Source organism: Hemiscyllium ocellatum, chromosome 35, assembly GCF_020745735.1.
Source record: "Hemiscyllium ocellatum isolate sHemOce1 chromosome 35, sHemOce1.pat.X.cur, whole genome shotgun sequence".
Taxonomy (NCBI): Eukaryota; Metazoa; Chordata; class Chondrichthyes; order Orectolobiformes; family Hemiscylliidae; genus Hemiscyllium; species Hemiscyllium ocellatum.
In genome coordinates this window covers 13,011,487-13,033,203 of record NC_083435.1, presented here as the reverse complement: position 1 = coordinate 13,033,203, position 21,717 = coordinate 13,011,487, and the positions used below count along the sequence as shown (strand labels likewise).

The 21,717-nt window shown below is 43.9% G+C and overlaps 1 protein-coding gene across 1 annotated transcript in view; it reads left to right on the top strand.

Moving 5' to 3' along the window:
* Positions 1–21,717, top strand: part of LOC132832721 (complement factor B-like) — a 42,317-nt gene that overhangs the window by 11,008 nt on the left and 9,592 nt on the right. The window contains exons 5-12 of the mRNA XM_060850831.1: positions 983–1,090; positions 3,326–3,459; positions 7,430–7,568; positions 9,866–10,012; positions 12,137–12,226; positions 14,506–14,640; positions 18,479–18,585; positions 20,207–20,315. Coding sequence (XP_060706814.1) covers positions 983–1,090; positions 3,326–3,459; positions 7,430–7,568; positions 9,866–10,012; positions 12,137–12,226; positions 14,506–14,640; positions 18,479–18,585; positions 20,207–20,315 — 969 coding nt within the window. The remainder of the gene's footprint in view (positions 1–982; positions 1,091–3,325; positions 3,460–7,429; positions 7,569–9,865; positions 10,013–12,136; positions 12,227–14,505; positions 14,641–18,478; positions 18,586–20,206; positions 20,316–21,717) is intronic.

The following is a 21,717-nucleotide window of genomic DNA, read 5'->3' as shown; positions in this document are numbered from 1 at the left end:
TGTATGTCTCCATGACTCTATGACCCCGCAACCCAGGGCGATATCTGTGTTCCTATTTAGTATCTCCAATTTAAATTTTTCCAAAATCAGTGCCCATATATTAAGCTGCCTAGGCAGCCTTGGGAGTAGCCTTCCCCTAGTCTTCTCCATTAACCTTTAGGCCCAACCTAAAATCTACCTACTTTACCAAGCATTTTTCTGTACAGAACTCATATTTCCTTATGTGATTCAACCTCTGATGTATGAAGGAAGATTGTATCGACTGGGCTTGTACTCACTGGAACTTAGAAGAATGGGGGGATGATCTCATAGTCATATATAAAATCCTGATCAGACTGGACAGGCTGGATGTGGGGAGATGTTCATGATGTCAGGGAAGTCCAGAACTAGGGATCGCAGTCCAAGAATAAAGGGTAAACATTCTGGAAAAATGTCTTCACTTAGTGAGTTGTGAACCTGCAGAATTCTTTACCACAGAAGGCTGCTGGGGGCCAGTTCCAATTCAAGAAATAACTGGACATAGCCCTTGCGGCTAAAGGGATCAAAGGGTATGGAGAGAAAGCTGGAGCGGGATTCTGAAATTGCATGATCAGTCATGATCATATTGAATGGTGGTGCAGTCTTGAAGGGCTAACTGGCCTATTCCTGCACCTATTTTCATACTTTACCCCTGTGAATGCTTCTGTGAATCACCTTGGGTTGTTTCAGTTTGTTAAAGGTGCTACATAAATATAGATCATTCTGAGTTCTGAAGAAGGGCCATGTCAGAGTCCAAGCATGAACTCTGTTTCTCTCTCCACAGATTTTGTCAGATCTGCTGAGGTTCTTTAGCACTCTATGTGTGTTGTTTGAGACCTCTAGCTTCTACAATATTTCACTTTTATATAAGTTGTTGAAGTTGTTGTTGAACTCTTCCTCCTGTTCTTCTTGTTCTCACATCCCCAAATGGTGACTCTCTCTCCCTGTCTCTCTCTTGTTTCAGACATATATTCCTTTGACCTGCCAGAGGAAGTGGCTTCTCATTTCTCCGCCTCATTTTCACGCTTTCTGAGTGAGTCAAAGATTAACTCCGAGGCTAAGGAGCAAAATCGTAAGTGATCCAACTCGGTTCTCGACATTTTATTGCTGGCGCAGCAAGTCTGTGAGTTTCGCTGGGAGAGGCTTCTTCCCCAGTGTTGGGGTTCTTCTGCCTACAGTCTTAAGGCATTTTGAACCACAAAATTCCCATCACTGGCAAAACTAAAGCCAGTCTGTTCACAACCTCAGTGTCAGTTTTGATCCAGAGGTGAGATCTGCCTCTGCAACATCACCTGACTTCACTCCTTCCTATTTTTTATTTCAAAACTTTCCTTCATTCACAAAAAAAATACATACATAGTCATGAAAGTTGTTCAGTTCTAGACAGTACCATATGAAGATAACTAACTAACATTGGTGTTTGACTAGCAAGCAAATAAACTAAAGACATTTCTTAATTGTGCAAGGCTTTGGGAGGCAATGGCTTAATGGTATTATTGCTGGACTATTAATCTAGAAACTCAACTAGTGTTCTGGGGGCGTGGGTTCAGATTCTACCATGGCAGATGGTGGAGTTTGAATTCAATAAAGAATTAAGGGTCTAATGGTAACCATGAAACTATTGTCGATTGTCAGAAAAACAATGGTTTGCTAAAGTTCTTTAGGTGACAAAACGGTCTTCTTTACCTGGTCTGGACTACATATGAGTCCAGATCCACAGCAATGCAGTTGACTCTCAACTGCCCTCAGGGCAATTAAGGGTGGGCAATACATGTTAGCCTAGCCAGAGATGCCTATATCTGTGAGTGAACATTTTCAAAGTAGGCATATTTATAAGATTGTATGTATTATTTAGTTATGTTTGTAGGACTTTAACCAATAGTTAGCTTAGAATAGTGATACAGATAGGAGAGGGGAAATGAATGGCTAGATTTTACATTAAGCTTGTCATGGCTACAGATTTCAATATGATTTATACCAACAAAGTATTCTTAAGAATGTAGTCACTGTTGTGATATAGGATATGCAATAGTCAATTTGCAATCTCCCACCAACAGCAATGAGATGATGACCAGACAATTTGCTTCTTCTTTCTGTGATATTCGCGGAGGATAAGTTTTGACCAGATATAGTTCACCTGCTCTTCTTCAGAAAATTGTCACATCTTGGAGGGAAAGCCAGTGCTAGATTTAGTGTCTCGCCCAAAGGGCAATACTGCTGACCCTGTAACATACCTTGAGTTGTGCACTGTCTGGATCGGGGATCTTATGCATAAATCACAGCAAATCGACATTGAGGTGTAGCAAGTAACTGAGGCACTAAACAGAATTTTGGCCTTCATCACAAGCAGGATGGGGAATAAGTTGGGAAGTCTTGCTACAAATGTGAAGGGTTTTCTTGAGACCATACCTGGGATATTGTGCGGAGTTTTATTTAAGGTGGGATATTTTTGCATTGGAAGCAGTTCAGGGAAGATTCACTCAGCTGATCCTGGGATAAGGGGTTTGGCTTATCAAGAAAGATTGAGCAGGTTGGCTATATTCATTGGAGTTTAGAAAAATGAGAGGTGATCTTACTAAAACATTTGGGATTCTGAGGCAGCTTGATAGGGAAGATGCTGGTTAGATTTGTTTTCCCTCTGTGGGGGAGTCTAGTATGAGGCATCTCCTTGGAGATGTGGAGGAACTTCTCTGCTCAGGGACTCAGTGGCCTTTGGAAGTTTCTGCCCTACTAAGCAGTGGGTGGTGGCTCATTGAATCAATTCAAGGCAGAGTTAGCTGATTCACATGAGGTGGGTAAAGGGTTATGGGGACAGGGAGGAAAGAGAAGTTGAAGATGATCTTATTGAAAGGCGAAGCAAGCTCGAGGGGCTGAATAGCCTATTCTTGCTCCTAATTCTCATATTTGTCAGTTTGGACCTTTGTGCTCAAGAATGGGAGGGAGGGAGTTGAATCCACCAAGAGGCAGGAGAGGTACCAACTGAGGTATAGCTGACTGAAAAGGTTGTGGACAGAATGGCATAGGAGAAGATCGGAAGAGAGTGGGTGAGCCGGAAAACTGTGGAATAGAATAGGAATGAGCTAGATACTGAGGGACTAGTACTCCTTAGAAATTGCAAGATTGTTTTTCATTAAATGATCACCCTTGACAAATCTCGAAAGTCAAATTAACCCGATAAGCAGGTTCTGCTGGTGTGACATATCTACCAGTCTACCTATATGTATGAATGGATTTTGTTCTATCAAGAAATCTATGTCTAATTGTAAATATCTAATAATATCTGATAAGCATTTCTGGTTTTTCTCAGACAGCCACGGCAGGAAACTCATACTGGGGCAAAATCAGAAGCTTCATATTTACATTCTGCTTGATGTTTCTGGAAGCATTACAAAAGAGGATTTTCAGAACTCCGTTGCTGCTGTGACCCAATTTGTCACCATGGTAAGTGTGACTCAATGTGATATCTGGTTCAAAGCAGTCCCTTCCTGCAATGGTACTGTGCCACCCTCTCAATGGCACCCAACAGCAGCCTGCCCACCATCTATAAGGCACAAGTGTGATGGAATACACCCCACTTGCCTGGATGAGTGCAGTTCCAGCAACACTCAAGAGAAGCTTGACACCAACCACGACAAAGCAGCCGACTTAAATAGCACCACATCCATCACCTTCAACTTTCACTTCCTCTGCCACCAATGCCTTGTGGCGGCAGAGTGTACCATCTACAGGAATTTAGAAGAATGGGGACAGCGTTGGGGGAATCATAGATAAATATACAATCCTGATGGGACTGGATAGATGAGTTATGATCCAGTTAATTCAGGCAGAGAGATAATCACAAAAAAATAAAATTAAGATGGTGCTAGAGACAAACCCTTATCATGAGACTTTTATACCTATCATGTTAATCCAGCCATTTCGTTTGTCTCCAGCAACATCTTCTTTTTGATTTTTTTGTAATTATCTCTCTGCCTTCACTTGCTACACAGTTGTTGACACTTTACTTACACCATCTGACACTTTTGATCACCTGCAAAGACTTGTTATTTAGCCTCTCAGTGATCCACTCACACCATTTGTAGTATCTTTTGACACTTAATTACCTGGAATTACCTTGCAATGATCTCTCCACCTATAAATTCTGTGCCTGCACACTTCTCTCTACTGGGATTGATCCGAAAGTTTGTGATTTCAAATAAATCTGTTGGTCTATAACCTGGTGTCATGTGACCTCTGCCTTTATCTAACCCAGTCCAACACTGGCACCGCTGCATTATGACCTTCAGGACAGTTAGGGGTAGGTGATAAATGGAGGTCTTGCCAACAACCAGTACTCTAAGAAAGTGAAATAACAAGTTCTGGGCTCTAACTCATGTGTGCCTGTGATAGCGAAAGAGTTTCCTTTCTACAGGCCAGCCAAAAATGCTTTTTAGCCAATGAAGTGGTGCTAATTGTTGCAAATGCAGAAACTCAATTTGCGTTCAGTAAATACTCACAAACTGCAAATGAATATCTTGCATCAGTATTTACTGTGGAAAAGGATATGGAAGATATAGTCTGAAGGGAAATAGATGGTGACATCTTGCAAAATGTCCAGATTACAGAGGAGGGGGTGCTGGATGACTTGAAAATGTTAAAAGTGGCTAAATCCCCAGGACCTGATCAGGTGTACCTAAGAACTCTGTGGGAAGCTAGAGAAGTGATTGCTGGGCCTCCTGCTGAGATATTTGTATCATCGATAGTCACAGGTGAGGTGCCGGAACACTGAAGGTTGGCAAATGTGGTGCCATTGTTTAAGAAGGATGGTAAAGACAAGCCAGGGAACTATAGACCGGTGAGCCTGACCTCAGTGGTGGGCAGGTTGTTGGAGGGAATCCTGGGGATAGGATGTACATGTATTTGGAAAGGCAAGGACTGATTCGGGATAGTCAACATGGCTTCGTGCGTGGGAAATCATGTCTCACAAACTTGATTCAGTTTTTTTGAAGAAGTAACAAAGAAGATTGATGAGGGCAGAGCAGTAGATGTGATCTATCTGGACTTCAGTAAGGCGTTTGACAAGGTTCCCCATGGGAGACTGATTAGCAAGATTAGATCTCATGGAATACAGGGAGAACTAGCCATTTGGATGCAGAACTGGCTCAAAGGTAGAAGACAGAAGGTGGTGGTGGAGGTTTGTTTTTCAGACTGGAGGCCTGTGATCAGTGAAGTGCCACAAGGATCAGTGCTGGGTCCTCTAGTTTTTGTCATTTACATAAATGATTTGGATGCGAGCATAAGAGGTACAGTTAGTAACTTTGCAGATGATACCAAAATTGGAAGTGTAGTGGACAGTGAAGAGGGTTACCTCAGATTACAACAGGATCTGGACCAGATGGGCCAATGGGCAGAGAAGTGGCAGATAGAGTTTAATTCAGATAAATGTGAGGTGCTGCATTTTGGGAAAGCAAATCTTAGCAGGACTTATACAATTAATGGTAAGGTCCGAGGGAGTGTTGCTGAACAAAGAGACCTTGGAGTGCAGGTTCATAGCTCCTTGAAAGTGGAATCGCAGGTAGATAGGATAGTGAAGGCGGCGTTTAGTATGTTTTCCTTTATTGGTCAGAGTATTGAGTATAGGAGTTGGGAGGTCATGTTGCAGCTGTACAGGGCATTGATGAGGCCACTGTTGGAATATTGCATGCAATTCTGGTCTCCTTCCTATTGGAATGATGTTGTGAAACTTGAAAGGGTTCAGAAAAGATTTACAAGGATGTTGCCAGGGTTAGAGGATCTGAGCTACAGGGAGAGGCTGAACAGGCTGGGGCTGTTTTAGATTAGATTCCCTACAGCGTGGAAACAGGCCCTTCAGCCCAACCAGTCCACACTGACCCTCTGAAGAGTAACCCACCCAGGCCCATTTCCCTCCGACTAATGGACCTAACACTATGGGCAATTTAGCACAGCCAATTCACCTGGCCCGCACATCTTTGGACTGTGGGAGGAAACCGGAGCACCCCGGAGGAAACCCACGCAGACACAGCGAGAATGTGCAAACTCCACACAGACAGTCACCTGAGGCTGGAATCGAACCTAGGAACTTTGTGCTGTAAGGTAGCAGTGCTAACCACTGAGCCACCATGCCACCCTAATTTTCCGTGGACCATCGGAGGCTGAGGGGTGACCTTATAGAGGTTTACAAAATGATGAGGGGCATGGATAGGATAACTGGACAAAGTCTTTTCCCTGGGGTTTGGGAGTTCAGAACTAGAGGGCATAGGTTTAAGTGAGAGGCGAAAGATATAAAAGAGACCTAAGGGGAAACTTTAGCACGCAGAGGGTGGTACGTGTATGGAATGTGCTGCCAGAGGAAGTGTTGGAGGCTGGTACAATTGCAATATTTAAGAGGCATTTGGATAGGTATATGAATAGGAAGGGTTTGGAGGGATATGAGCTGGGTGCTGGCAAGTGGACTAGATTGGGTTGGGATGTCTGGTTGGCATGGACGAGTTGGACCAAAGGGTCTGTTTCCATGCTGTACATCTCTATGACTCTAAATGACAGCCAGAGAATCTGTTGATTTGTGATGTAGGAATAATCATTGGCTGGGATACTGGGGAGATTCCTCTTCCTTGAAATGGTGCAGTGAGATCTTTGAAATCTGTTGAGAGACAAACATTGTACCTAAAAGACAGTGCCCTCAGCAGTGCCCCAACGACATTAGCCCTCACTTTAGCATTTTAGACTCTGGGCTTATGAAGCCATGATCTTCAGACTCTGAGATGAGATTGCAACCACTTGAGCCAAAGCGAGGACTCAAACACAGTTCTTTCTCAGTTGTGGAATGAATGGCAAACCTCCTGTGGGTGAGTGGCAAACATTAAGTGAAGTCTCTCTGCCTTTAGGTTAGCTGCAAAACTCTGTAGAACCATGCTGCTCCAATTCAGGAAGGTAGCAGTTAGGAAGGGAGTTACGGACTGACCTTCAAGGTTTGCTTTGTTGATGGGACCAAAAACCCGGGTGCCCAGTTTCAGGATCCCATACACAACAAGAAAATGGACCAGTCCATTTTAACTTGTTCTTATGCAGTTGACTGGGGGATAGATATTGGGTCTGGTCAGGGGGAGCAACTTCCCTCATTCTTCTCCAAAATACCACCCTGGGATCTTTAATGTCCAATAGATACACGCCCCCGGCTTAACATTTCATCTAAATGGCAACACCTCTGTCAGTGTGGCACTCCATCAGTACCGCAGACTTGTGAGGGCCAGCCTACATTATGGGGTTCAACTCACCTCTCAGTTGGATGGATGGCACAGAACCAATTGATGGGCTGAGTGGCCAATTCTCCTTCCTCTTGGATTGTTGTTAGTTCTCAAGAAGTTTACAGTGAATTGACCTTTCAGGAAATCTACTTCCTGTCCTCCCTCAGATCAAACAGTTTGAAGTTGGGGTCAGTTATGGACTGGTGATGTTTGGCTCTCGGACACATGTGGAGATCAATATTGCTCATGATGATGTGAGCGACTCTGATTCTGTTCTCCAAGTACTGCCTATTCTTAAATATGAAGGTAAGTGATTGCCTCCCATCACTTATCCCCGACATCAGTAGTGAAGGTTCTCAACTTGTTTTTAATTCCTTCCCTGGTCTTGACCCTTTCTATTTCATCTGCTGGCCCCTGGAACCCTCTGAGATAGCTGTGTACTCCTCCAATACTGGCCTCTTGCCTTTTCTCTCACTTTTAGTTGCTCCACCATTGCGTTTTCAGCGTTCTAACTCAATCCCTTGAACTCCTTGTCTAACATTCCTTTAAAAAAAAATTCCTTGATTGGCCAAATTATTTTCTTCTGATCTAATTTCTCATGAAGTGGTTCAGTGTCATATTCTGCCTGATAACACTTCTGTGAGATGCTTTGAGCACTATGTTAAAGGTGCTATATGAAAACAAGTTGTTATTGAGATGAGATATTATCATGAAAATTACTTGCCTTTCATAATTTTTAAAACTTTTTTTTGTTCCTCTTTCCTTTCAAGTCTTGCTACTCTCTTTTGAGACATTGATTGAGCCCCATATTTTTTTCCCAATGAAGCCATTCTTCAATATAGAGATAGTGGAGGCAATTAATGCCTTGAGCTAATGTCACTCCAGACATTGAGTATGGCGGTCCATGTTTCCGTATCACTTCATACGCAAAAAAAAAGTCATTATCAGCAATTTTGACTTTTCCACTTGACCCTCAGCCTCATGACCCTTTGTGTTAGGAAGTGACATCAACTCAATTCTGTTTATTTTATGAAAAAATAATTTTAGGTCTCATTGTAAGGCTGCAATTGCTGCCAATTCCTAATGACCCTCAAACTAAATGGTTTGCTTTGCCACTTTAAGGTGAAGTTAAATCTCCTCCACATTACTGTGGGTCTGGAATCTAGCTAGGTCAGACCATGTAAGGATAGCTGATCTCCTTGCCAATAGTAGCATTTGTGAACTGGACGGAATGGTATGGCCATTAATTTTTTTTATTCTCTCGAGGGACACGGGCATTGCTGGCTGGTCAGCATTTACTGCCCATTCCTAGCCATCTTTGAACTGAGTGGTTTGCTGGGTCATTTTATGGGTCAGGTGAGAGTCAACCACGTTGCTGTGGATCTGGAATCATGTGTAGTCAGACCAAGTGAGGATGGCCGTTTCCTTCCCTGAAGGACATAGTGACCCAGATGGGTTTTTCCTGACAATCAACAATGGTTTCATGGCCATTAATAGATTCTTAATTCTATTGTTTTTATTGAATTCAATTAAAAAAAACATCATCTGCCATGATGGGATTTGAACCCAGATTTCCAGATCATTAACTGAGTTTCTGGATTAATAGTCTAGTGATAATACCACTAGATTTGATTTGTTATTGTCATTTGTATCTAGGTACAGTGAAAGCTTTCATTATGTACAGGCAGATAACACCATACAAAGTGCATTAGGGTAATAGAGCAGAATGAGGAACACAATGTTACAGCTACAGAGAAGGTGCACAAACAGCAAGGTGAATTTTAAATTTAAAGTTTGAGATATCCAATCAGAAGCCTGATAACAGTGGGGAAGAACCTGTTATTGAAGCTGTTGGCTTGTATGTTTAAGCTTTTGTATCTTCTGCCTGACAGGAGTTGGAAGAGATTATAACTGGGCTGGGAGGGGTCTGTGATTATGTTGACTGCCTTTCCAGGGCAGCGAGAAGTACACATGGAGTGAATGGATGGAACGTTGACTTGCATGTTGGTCGGGACTGTGTTCACAACTCTCTGTAGTCACTTACCATCCTGGGTAGAGCAGTTGCCATACCAAGTTGTAATGGTCATCATCAGCCCTCTAGTGATAGAGTATCTTCACATTCCAGATTTATTGCTTCAATTCAAATTTCCCCCAGCTTGCTGTGGTAGGGCTATAGACCTGTGAGGGCTAAAGCCTCTAGATTACCCTGGGTTAGTCCATTGACATTACCATTTCACCACCATCAGCAACTAAAATTGCTCACACTAACATCTCACTTGTCCAATCAAAGCTGCATGCTGAAGATGACAAAAATACAGCTTCAGTGGCAATGGAGTATAAACTCACAGGTCCTCAGAGGCTGGAGCTTTAATCCAGTGCCCTGGGCCACTCAGCCACACTACCACATTGACCCAATTCTAATATGAAGACTTTGCCCTCTTGTTCTGGCTCCCTGATTTGAGGTCACATCTTTAAGGGGACGCCTTTGCCAGTGTTGAGTTTCTCACCTGGGAGCTTGGGCCTGGCTTTGATGTTCAGTCTCATATCAGAAGCCTCAGGATCTGCCTGGAAACCCATCGTCTGATTAACCTTCTCGATCTTAGACGTCACAAAGTACAGCAATGCGGGAACAAACATGACCGGAGCTTTGAAAACAGTTCTTGAAATGATGGTTCTGCAGAAGGCAGCAATGAAGAACCACCAGGTAGAATGGAGGGATGTCCGACACGCCATCCTGATCTTCACTGATGGTAGGTAACAGTGAATCACATCTTCTTTGTCCTCTCTCTTTGCGAAAGCTACCTCTGCCGATGTTTCCACAACAACTTTTAGCTCTTGGGTTCAATATAAGAATGTCCGAATTAGAAGCAGGAGAGGGTCATTCAGCCCCTTGAGTCTGCTACATCATTCAATCAAATTATGGATAGTCTGGGTTGGCTTAGTGGTTAGGATGCTGCCTCACAGTAGTAGGGACCTGGGTTCGATCCCACTCTTGGGCAATTGTGTCTATGTGAAGTTTGCACATTCTCCCCATGCATGTGTGGGTTTCCTCCCACAGGCCAGAAATGCATAGGTTAGGTGGATTGGCCATGATAAATTGCCTACAGTGTGTAGGAATATGCAGACTAGGTGGATTATTCATGGAAAATGCAGAGTTACAAGGATAGGCGTGGGTCTGGGTGTGATGCTCTTCTGAAGGTTGTTGTGGATTTGATGGGCTGAATGGCCAGCTTTTATACTATAGGGATTCAAATTGTAGCCTCAACTCCACTTTCTGCCCATCCGCACTGCCCCCACACCACAACATTTCATCTGCTATAAATTCAGCATATATTCAATGACTCAGCTTCCTTTGTTCTGCAGAGAGAAGAACATTCCAAAGGCCAATGATCCTCCGAATAAAGACATTCCTCTTTGCTGCATCTTAGATTTGATTAGATTCCCTACAGTGTGGAAATAGGCCCTTCAGCCCAACAAGTTCACACCGACCCTCCGAGGAGTAACCCACCCAGACCCACTTCCCTCTGACTAATGCACCTAACACCACGGGCAATTTACCATGGCCAATTCACCTAACCCGCACATCTTTGTGACTGTGGGAGGAAACCCACGCAGTCACAGGGAGAATGTGCAAACTCCATACAGACAGTCACCCAAGACTGGGATTGAACCTTGGACCCTGGGTGCTGTGGGGCAGCAGTGCTAACCACTGAGCCACTGTGCCTCTTACTTTGAGATTGTACCCCTCCCTCCAATTCTAGATTACCCATGAGAAGAAACATCCTCTCAACATTCACCTTGTCAAGTCTCTCAGAATTTTACTTTTCAATAAGACCGCCTCTCATTCTTCAAAACTCCAGTACAAGCAGCGCCTGTTCAACCTTCCCTCAGATTAGAACCACATTCACAAAAATGCATTCCCTCCATTACCAGTGCTCATTAGCAACTGGACTTTCCAAACACATGACCACTTCTAACCAGAAGGACAAGAGCAGCAGATATATGGGAGCACCACCTCCTGCAAGTTCCTTCTCCAAGACAGTCACCATCCTGACTTGGAAATACATCACCATTCCTTCACTGTAACTGGTCAAAACCCTGGAATTCCCTCCCTAATGGCACTGTGAATCTACCTGCAGTACATAGAATCCTTACAGTGCAAATAGAGGCCATTTGACACATTGTGTCTGCACTGAAAGACACATTGCCATTTATCATATCTCCGTTGCCCCTCATTTAGTATGGCCAATCTACTTAATTTGCACATCTTTGTACAGTGGGAGGAAACCAAAGCACCCAGCGGGAACCCGCACAGACACAGGGAAAATGTGTAAATTCTATACAGACAGTTGCCCGAGGCTGGAATTGAACTCGGGTCCCTGGCAGTGTGAGGCTGCAATTCAAGAAGGCTGCTCACCCACCACTACCTTCTCAAGGGCAACTAGGGACAGGAAAAATACTGCTGGCACAGCCCATGACACTCACATTCCATGAGGGAACATAAAGAAAGAAAGGGAACACGTGGTCCAGGAAGCACAATCTATGAAATTCACCACCACAACCCCTCCCTCCTCTCTCAACAGGCCCATACAATGCCTGGGCAAGCTAGGCATTGGCTTTGAATGGCAGAATTTGTGGAGGCCAGGCAGGATGATAAAAAACTGAATCAGCACTCATAAAACTCTATGAGTGAACAAACATAATGGCAAAATGAGAAAAAAGTGCTGGGCTAGAAGGCTTGTATTCAAGTGCCTACCTGCTCCAATGACATTACTGTAAAGGTTGATTAGCAAGTATTCCTTTCTTTTTAAAAATCATAATCACGAGTAATCGATCCTTAACAACCAATCTTCTGAGTTTTCTCTGTTTTCCAGGGAGGAACAACGTGGGAGGAAACCCCAAACCGATGATGGATCGCATTCGGCAGTTCCTGGACATTGAGAATGTTGGAGAAGACTTTCTCGGTAGAGTATCTCTCACAGTTTCACTGTTTCTTCTAAGCGCCTAGAGCTGGTGGAGGGTATTATTGGGAAGCATAAACACCCCTGTTTTTTATTTTAATATTAAATAACTGGAGACAAATTGATTCCTGGGATGGCAGGACTGACTCATGATGAGAGATTCTTTTATTCATCCATGGGATGAGAGTGTCACTGGCTAGGCCAGCATTTATTGCCCATCCCAGAGGATGGTTAAGAGTCACCCACATTGCTGTAGGTCTGGAGTCACATGTAGGCCAGACCAAAAAAGGATGGCAGATTTCCTCCCCGAAAGAACATCAGTGAACTAGATGGGTTTTTTGACAATTGACAATGGATTCATGGTCATCATTATACTCTCAGTTCCAGATTTCTATTCAATTCAAATTCCACCTTCTCTCATGGCAGAATTTGAATCTGGGTGCTCAGAACATTAACTGGGTCTCTGGGTTGAGTCGGTTAGAATTGTGTCACTGGAGTTCAGAAGAATATGGGGGAATCTCATAGAAATTTATACAATTCTAACAGGACTAGACAGGTTAGATGTTAAAAAAAAAACATTCCTGATGGTAAGGGAGTCTGGAAACAGGGTCGTAGTTTAAGGAATATGGATAAATCTTCTCGGATGAAGATGAGGAGAAACTTCTTACCAGGCAATGGCAAGTCTATGGAATTCACTCTTAATGAAGTGGTTGAGGCCAAAACATTATATGTTTTCAAGAAGGAGGTAGATGTAGCTCTTTAAAAACAAAATCTGCAGATGCTGAAAAAGAAATACAATTCGAAATTGCTGGAAAACCTCAGCAGATCTGGTAGCATCTGTGCAGAGAAAGCAGATTAATGTTTAGGGTCCAAAACCCTTCAGATTTTGCTCTTGTGGCTAAAGAAATCTGGGGTGAGGGTGGGATGAGGATATTGAGCACAATGATCAGCCATGATCACACTGAATGGTCAAATGGCCTACTCCTGCTCCTATCTTCTATGTTTTGTGGGGGAAGTGATGGCCCAGTGGTATTATTGCTGGACTACTAATCCAGAAACCCAGGTAATGCTCTGGAGCCGTGGGTTTGAACCTATCACGGCAGACGGTGAACTCTGAAATCAATAAATATCTGGAACTAGAAGTCCAATGGTGATCACAAAACCATGCGGTCGACAGGGGAGAAGAAAATGTCCTTTAGGGAAGGAAACCACCATCCTTACTTGGTCTGGCCTATATGTGACTTCATACCCACAGAGATGAGTTTGACACTTACCTGCCCTGTGGGCAATAAATGGTGGCCCATGAGAGAATTGAACACATTATATAACATCTGATCGTGAAACAAAAGATTCAAGGCTTGTTTGAGAGGGACTATTTCTAGTCCCAGTTTGGAATTTGGGCTTTGGAGTGGGTGGACAGGGTCATCCTAAATTAGATGGATTTTGGGAGCCATGATGCTCTTTGATCCAAAACCAATTACCCCTACCCCAGAACAATCAGCTACTATGAGGATGGTTACTGTCTGACAAGGAGGCTCCCCCAGTCATAGCCTACAACTCAGAATTGTGGCATAAAAGGGGTCCATTTGTCCATTGTGCCTGCACCACTTCTATTACCATGTGCCTAGGCATTGCTGGCTAGACCTGCATTTATTGTCTATCTCTAACTGGCCAGAGAGCAGTTAAGGATCAGTCACATTTCTGTGGGTCTGGAGTCACATGTTAGAGTGGCAGCTTCCTTCCCGAGAGGACAGTAGTGAATCAGATGGATTTTTAAACAACAAGTGATGGCGATCACAGAGTCACCATTGTGCAAGCTGTTTATTCCAGACTTTTATTGAATTCCGGTATCATCATCGCTACGCTGGGATATAAACCCATGATTCCAGAACATTGTGCTTGGCAGGGGGTGGGGTTGGGGGGGGGTCGATCTGGATTACTACTTCAATGACATTCCCATTGCGCCACCCCCTCCAAGATTCTGTTTTGCCCTCCTAACGTCCCTCACATCTGTGTGACAATGATATTGGACTTATTAATCAGTCACAGCGTCAATCACTTGTCAATTATTCACGAAGAAAACCAGACCCAGAGGAGGAAATCCCACCAACGGTGGCGAGAGCTTTAGGAACTAACAGGCCACACCGCCATGCCCAGTGGATATGGGTTACAAAGAACCCAAGAAACTGGGTGTCCATCGCAGTCTCGGGCCCACTGTCTTCCTGCAGTGGCCTGCTTTGGAGAAAGTTTTCCTGCTCAGACGATACTAATTTCTCTTTCAGATGTCTACGTGTTTGGGCTTGGCAGTGACATTTACAAAAAGGAGCTGAACTCAATCGCATCTCAGAAGAATAACGAGAAGCACTTGTTTTTCATGCAGAAGGATGAGCTAACAACTGTCTTCAACTCGATGCTGGGTAAGAAAGGTTCCGTTAGCTTTTGCCCAGGGAGATACCATTCAACAGTTTAGCTCTCCACCACCGCCACCCCCCCCCTCCCAAATTCAACTTCATCCCCTTCTTTAGGACTCCCCCAAACCACATTGAGCCAGCTTTTCATCAGTCCCCCCCCCCCCCCCCCCCGCCCCCCCCATGCCTTTGCATTGGTTGTTGTCTCATGAAGATCCTTGAAAGTGTCCTGTGTTGAACGTTTGTTTGTTGAATTATCCCATCATTTCAATGGAATGCTGTCTTTGTAAAATTGCAATAGAACAGCTGAGGGATTAACAGACAGAGATCATTTGGCCCGTTGTTCCTGTGCTGGCATCTTGCTGTGTCAATTCCAAACTAATTCCACCAAGTGACTCTCTCCCTATTGCCCTGTACCAACCTCAGACTAACCACACTTCCCCAGACTCTCCCCATACCCTGTATCAATCCCAGAATAATCCCACTGTCAACTACAAACTAATCCTACAGCCCTGATGTCTCCCCATAGCCCTGTATCAATCCTAAACTAACATCACTGCTCCACTATTTCCCCATATCCCGCTTTAAATCACAGGCTAATTCCAAACTTATCCCACTCCTTTACACTCTCTTCATAACACTGTATCAATCCCAAACTGATCCCATTCCCACACTCTCTCGAAATAGCCCTGTTTCAATCCCTAACCAATCTCACAGACCCAATTGTTCTGTAATGGGCAGCATGATAGCTCAGTAGTTAGCACTGCTGCCTCACAGTGCCAATGGGCGTGGTTCAATTCCAGCCTCAGTCTGTGTGGTGTTTGCACAGTCTCCCTGAATCTGCATGGGTTTTCTCTAGCTGCTCTGATTTCCTCCCACAGTTCAAAAATGTGCAGGTTAGGTGGATTAACCATGCTAAATTGCTCATGATGTCCAGGGATGTGCACGCTTGGTGGACTAAGCATTGGAAATGCAGGGTGATAGAGTGCGTCTGGGTGAGATAGTCTTTGAAGGGTCAGGATAGGCTGAATGGCCTGCTTTCACACTGGAGGGATTCTATTCATTTATGTCAGTTGACCTAACAAATTTTCCCTGTTTCAGATTGACACAAGGAGTGACTTAAGTTTTATTGCCTCCTGGTTTGAAAACAACTCAGATTTAAAGTTCTCATCCCGGTGTTCAAATCTCTTCATGTCACACCTTAACCCAGCTCGACAACCAACTGAGATATTTGTGCTGCGACAATTCTTTTTAATTTTAATTACTCCATTATTAGCAGCAGTGTTTTGTCTCTCTTTATTTCCAGAATTCTTTCTCTAATTCTCTGATCCTCTCTCTCCTCATTTGAGATGTTCTTTGTATACATCCATTTGACCAAATATCACCTCCTGTGGCTTGGTATCAGATTCTACCTGCTTGGATACAACAAGGTTCTTTGTGACATTTCAATGTATCAAAGTTGCTATAAAAGGTGCATCTTGTTGTTGTGCATAAGTGGAGCACAGAGGCAATTATATGTTGGGTTGTAATTTGAGTGTTTCTCCTTTGTTGTCCTGGAAATGGGATAATTGCTTCTTCACGCCTAGAGGAGATTTGTTAGCTCAGGTTAGCCTCTCAGAATTTGTTCTCAAGTGAATGAGCAACTTAGTACCAGGAAGAGGCCATTCAGCCCCTTGAGTCTGTTCTACCTTTCAATTTAATCATGGCCGATCTGTATGTTAGTTCCTTTCTCCCATTACCTTTTTAATCTGCATAGAATTATGAGGCAGATTAAAAAGGATAATAAATATGAAAACTGAAAGAACTGCAAATACTGGAAATCAGGAACAAAAACGGAAATTGTTGGAAAAGCTGGCATCATCTGTGGACAGAAATCGGAGTTAATGTTTTGGGTTAAGTGACCCTTCCACAGAATATTTATGACCTTTGTAGTACAGAGGTACCAAAGAAGGTAGATAAAAAGGGACCACTAGATGTAGCATATTTAGAATTCCAAAAGGCATTCAATAAAGTGCACATATAAAAGATATTTAATAAGCGCCTATGGTGTTTGGGGTAGCATGTCAGCGTTGATAGAGGATTGGCGAACTAATTAAAGTCTGAAAATTGGAATAAAGGGGCATTTTCAAGATGGCAACCTGAGACTAGTGGAGTGCCACAGGGATCAGTACTGGGGCCACAATTTATGACAATATATATTAATGATTTGGAAGTGAAGGTACTATCACCAAGTTAGTGGATGACGCAAAAGTAGGCGGGAAGGCAAGAAATGAAAATAAGAGGAGCAGTCTCCAAACAGATATGGACCGGTTAAGTGAAATTTGGAAGATGGAACATAATGTGGCGAAATGTGAGATTATATACTTTACCAGGAAGAATAAAAGAGCTGAATGTCATTTAAATGTGGGAAAGACTGGAGAAAATCGCAGCACTAAGGGATTTGGGAGTTTTCATAGATGACTCACAAAAATCTAGCAATCAAGTTCAGCCATCATTGGGGGAAGGCAAATGAAATGCTGGCCCTAATTATAAGGTGAATGAAATATAAAAATAGAGAGATCTTGCTGAACTAAACAAGGAATTGATCAGATCACAGTTGGAATACTGTGAGTAATTCTGGTCCCCTGATCGAAGGAACAATATGATGGCACTGAAGGTTCAATACTCTCTGGATTAGTGGTGCTGGAAAAACACAGCAGTTTAGGCAGCATCCGAGGAGCAGTAAAATCTACATTTTGGGCAAAAGCCCTTCATCAGGAAAACAGGCAGAGTGCCTGAAGGGTGGAGAGATAAAAGAGAGGAGGATGGGGTGGGGAGAAAGTAGCATAGAGTACAATAGGTGAGTGGGGAAAGGGATGAAGGTGATAGGTCAGGGAGCAGTGGATAGGTGGAAAAGAAGATAGGCAGGTAGGACAAGTCATGGGGACAGTGCTGAGCTGGAAGTTTGGAACTAGGGTGAGGTGGGGGAAGGGGAAATGAGGAAACTGTTGAAGTCCACATTGATGCCCTGGGGTTGAAGTGTTCCGAGGCAGAAGATGAGGCGTTTTTCCTCTAGGCATCTGGTGGCGAGGGAGCGGCGGTGAAGGAGGCCCAGGACCTCCATGTCCTCGGCAGAGTGGGAGGGGGAGTTGAAATGTTGGGCTACAGGGCGGTGTGGTTGATTGGTGAGGGTGTCCCAGAGATGTCCCCTAAAGTGCTCTGCTAGGAAGCGTCCAGTCTCCCCAATGTAAAGGAGACCACATCGGGAGCAACGGATACAATAAATGATGTTGGTGGATGTGCAGGTAAAACTTTGATGGATATGGAAGGCTCCTTTGGGGCTTGGATGGAGGTGAGGGAGGAGGTGTGGGCGCAGGTTTTGCAATTCCTGCGGTGGCAGGGGAAGGTGCCAGGACGGGAGGGTGGGTCGTAGGGTGGCGTGCACCTGACCAGGTAGTCACGGAGGGAACGCTCTTTGTGGAAGGCAGAAAAGGACTCATGATTCTGGCAGCATCTGTGAACAGAAATGAGAGTTAATGTTTTAGGTCCAGTGACCCTTCCTCAGAACTGATACTCTGCAGTAAGTGAGTTGTTAACACTTATCTATGTTTGTAAGCAAAGATCATCAAAACGACTGTGGTCTCTATTGCAAGATTGCTGACTTAGATAGAGGGCATACATTTCCATAGAAAACAATGCATTCACCTTATCCATCATTTAATGTGGGTTTTTAAAAAATGTCTCCTTCTATCACTTTCCCTTCACCAGACAACATTTGCTTTCACCAAATGATGGCCTTGCTCTGTTCCACAGAACTAAAGTCTGTTGCACAGAACCAAAGTTTAACAAAGTGCATTTCATTTTACAGATCTTACTTCAGTAGGAAGCCTGTGTGGTTTCGCCAATAAAAGTTTAACTGCAAGCGATCAGAGTTCCTACCCGTGGTATGCAGAAATTCGCAGTAATGAAAATCCGGTGAGTCTATGTGAGCTTTTACTTCTCTGATAGAGAGATATATTCACTGAGTGGGAATAAAAGACCTATGCACACAGACAAAGTGAGAGAGAAATGCTTGCACACAAACCCCAACACATAGAGTCACAAAGAGATGTATAGCACAGAAACAGATCTTTTGGTGCAACACGTCCATGTTGGCCTGATATCCTAAATTAATCTAGTCCCATTTGCCAGCACTTGGCCCATATCTGTCCAAACCCCTCCTGTTCGTTTACCCATTCAGATGCCTTTTAAATGTTGTACGTAATTGTACCAGCCTCCACCAATTCCTCTGGCAGCTCATACCATACATGCACCACCCTCTGCATGAAAACGTTGTCCCTTTTAAATCTTACCTCTCTCACCTTAAACCTATCCCATCTATGCCCCTCCTGACTTTGTAAACCTTTGAGGTCACCCCCCCCCCCCCCCCCCCCCCCCCAAGTCTCTGACACTCCAGGGAAAATAGTCTCAGCCTATTCAGCCTCTCCCTACATCTCAAACCCTCCAACCCTGGAAACATCCTTGTAAATATTTTCTGCACCCTTTCAAGTTTAACAACATCCTTCCTATCGAAGGGAAACCAGAATTAAACACATAATTCCAAAAGTTGTCTAACCGAGATCCTATACAGCTGCAACATGACATCCAAACTCCTATACTCAATGCCCTGACCAATGAAGGCAAGCATACCAATCGTCTTCTCCAACACAAATTGGGAGAGACTGAGAAAGCAACAGAGGGTGTTCACGAGACACATCACACAGTTGGAGAGAGGGAGAAAGTGACAGACATGAGCACACATGCAGAGAAGGAGATATGGGCAAGGAAGATACAGAGACACAGATATAGGTACACAGACAAACACACATGAAGAGCATGAGTGGGAAATTCAGCTGAGAGAGATGTTTGGAGAGATAGAGAAAGAAAGGGAAGCAATCATAGCATCGAGAAAGCATTGCGAAGAGGGAAAGATCTGGGAGAGAGAGAGGATAAAAGAGATACATTGAAATAAGGAAAGAGAAGAAAGTAGGATAGGTAATAATTCATTGGAGAGAGAAAGAGAGAGAGGCAGTGACAAAAGGAGAAAAAAATAAGAAATGGGGAGACAAAGAAGGAATGAGAATGTGTATGGCTGAGTATTAAATGAGTTGGTTTATAGATGATCTTGGAGAGGAGGTCTGGCTTGATTAAGATGAAGCATCCTGTCTTCCAACCCACTACCTCATTATGTTAGAAAGCAATCTTGATGGGGTGGCAGTGGGAGGACTATATCACATGGCTTTCCTGTTACACCATCAGTCCCATTGAATATGAGGCAGGGTGTGTAGCAGATACAAACTCAGAGGTCACCTCAATGGGGAAGAGGGTGACAGAACTGAAGGAAGTGGGTGAGAATTGGAGATTTGAAAAGGACTGGAAGCCAATGCAAGACAATGAGCACTGAGAGAGATGGTTGAGTGGGATCAGGTGAAGATTTGTTTGTGGCTAGCAGAGGCTATGGGAGGCGTAGTCACCAATGTGGCTGAACCCTGGGGCGAAAGGCATTGTCTTGGTAGCAGATCATCAGGAAGTTTTTAATGAGCTGTCTCCTCAATAGGACTTTCGGTGTTCTGGATCCATTATAGGAGAGCAATGGATCCTAACAGCAGCCCATTGCTTCGAATATTTGCCTGAAGGAAACACTGACAGCAGAGTCATTTTTGTTGGTAAGAAATGAACTCTTCGATGGCTTTTTGTTCCCAACGCCCTGAACTAGGTTGGGAGTGGGACATAGGGAACATGCCACCCATTATCAAACCCAGTCCACCCTTTATCACATTTACACCAACACAACTCATTCATCTGATAGTTCAACTCATACATAACACAGGCCATTCAGCCCAATTGTTCTGTGTCAGTGTTTTTGCTTCAAACACTGAAGGCATTGATTGAAGAAGAATGTTTCCCCTTCAGGGAGAATCTAGAGCTAGAGGGTTACCATTTATAAAAGCAGGTGGTCACCCACTGCAGGCATGATTTTATTGTCTTGAACTGTCATATGTTTTTGGAACACGGTTCCTGAGAACGTAGTGAAAGCAGAGTCTTTAACAATTTTAGGTCAGAGGTGGATAGATTGTTGTTTGGAGACGGGTGGAAGGTTACCTGGGGTTGGGGAGGAGTGTGCATTTGAGTCCACAATGAGATCAGTTTCAAGGGGCAGAATTCATATGTTGGTATATTACTTTCTGGGATGAGAGTTAACCACCCTTTGAGACAAACATATTCTTCTAATATCAGTCTTTAATGGGAGACTGCTTACCCTTAAATTGTGTCCCCCCACTCCCTGTCTTGCCCATGAGAGGAAATTTCCTCCTGGTATTCACTGTTCAACCTTGTCAGAACTTTATTTCTATTAATCAGATCAATACCTTGTCCTTCTAGACTCCAATGCGAACAAATCTTCATCACTGGATAATCACAGATTCCCCTAAAGAGTGGAAGCAAGGCATTCAGCACATGGGGTCCACATCGACCCTTCGAAGAGCATCCTACCCAAACCCACATCCTTCCATTATCCCTGTAACCCTGCATTTCCCCTGGCTAATCCATCTAGCCTGCAAATCCCTGGACACAATGGGCAGTTTGGCACGGCCAGTCCACCCAACCCACATGTCTGTGAGTGGAAACTGGAGCACTAGAGGGGACCCTCACAGACACAGGAAAAATGTACAGAACTCCACACAGACAGTCACACGGAGAATGGAATTGAACTTGTGCTGTGAGGCAGCAGTGCTAACCACTGAGCCACCGTGCCACCTTGGGACCGAGTCTAGTGACCCCAGAATCTCACAAAGGGCTTTGCAGCCAGTGAATGGTTTTTCAATATTCTCACAGGTGAGATATAGGAAAATACGGCAGCCAATTTGTACACAGCTCCCACAGAGCAGGAACGTGGTAAACAGCTGTCTATGGTGACATTGGGTTGAGAATATTCAAGGCTGAGATTGATGCATTTTTTAAAAATCACTATGAGAATCGAGGGCTATGGGAGAAAGGCAGGAAAGCAGAGTGGAGGATTATCAGACCAGCCATTGAATGGCAGAGCAGAATCAGTGGGCTGAATGGCCA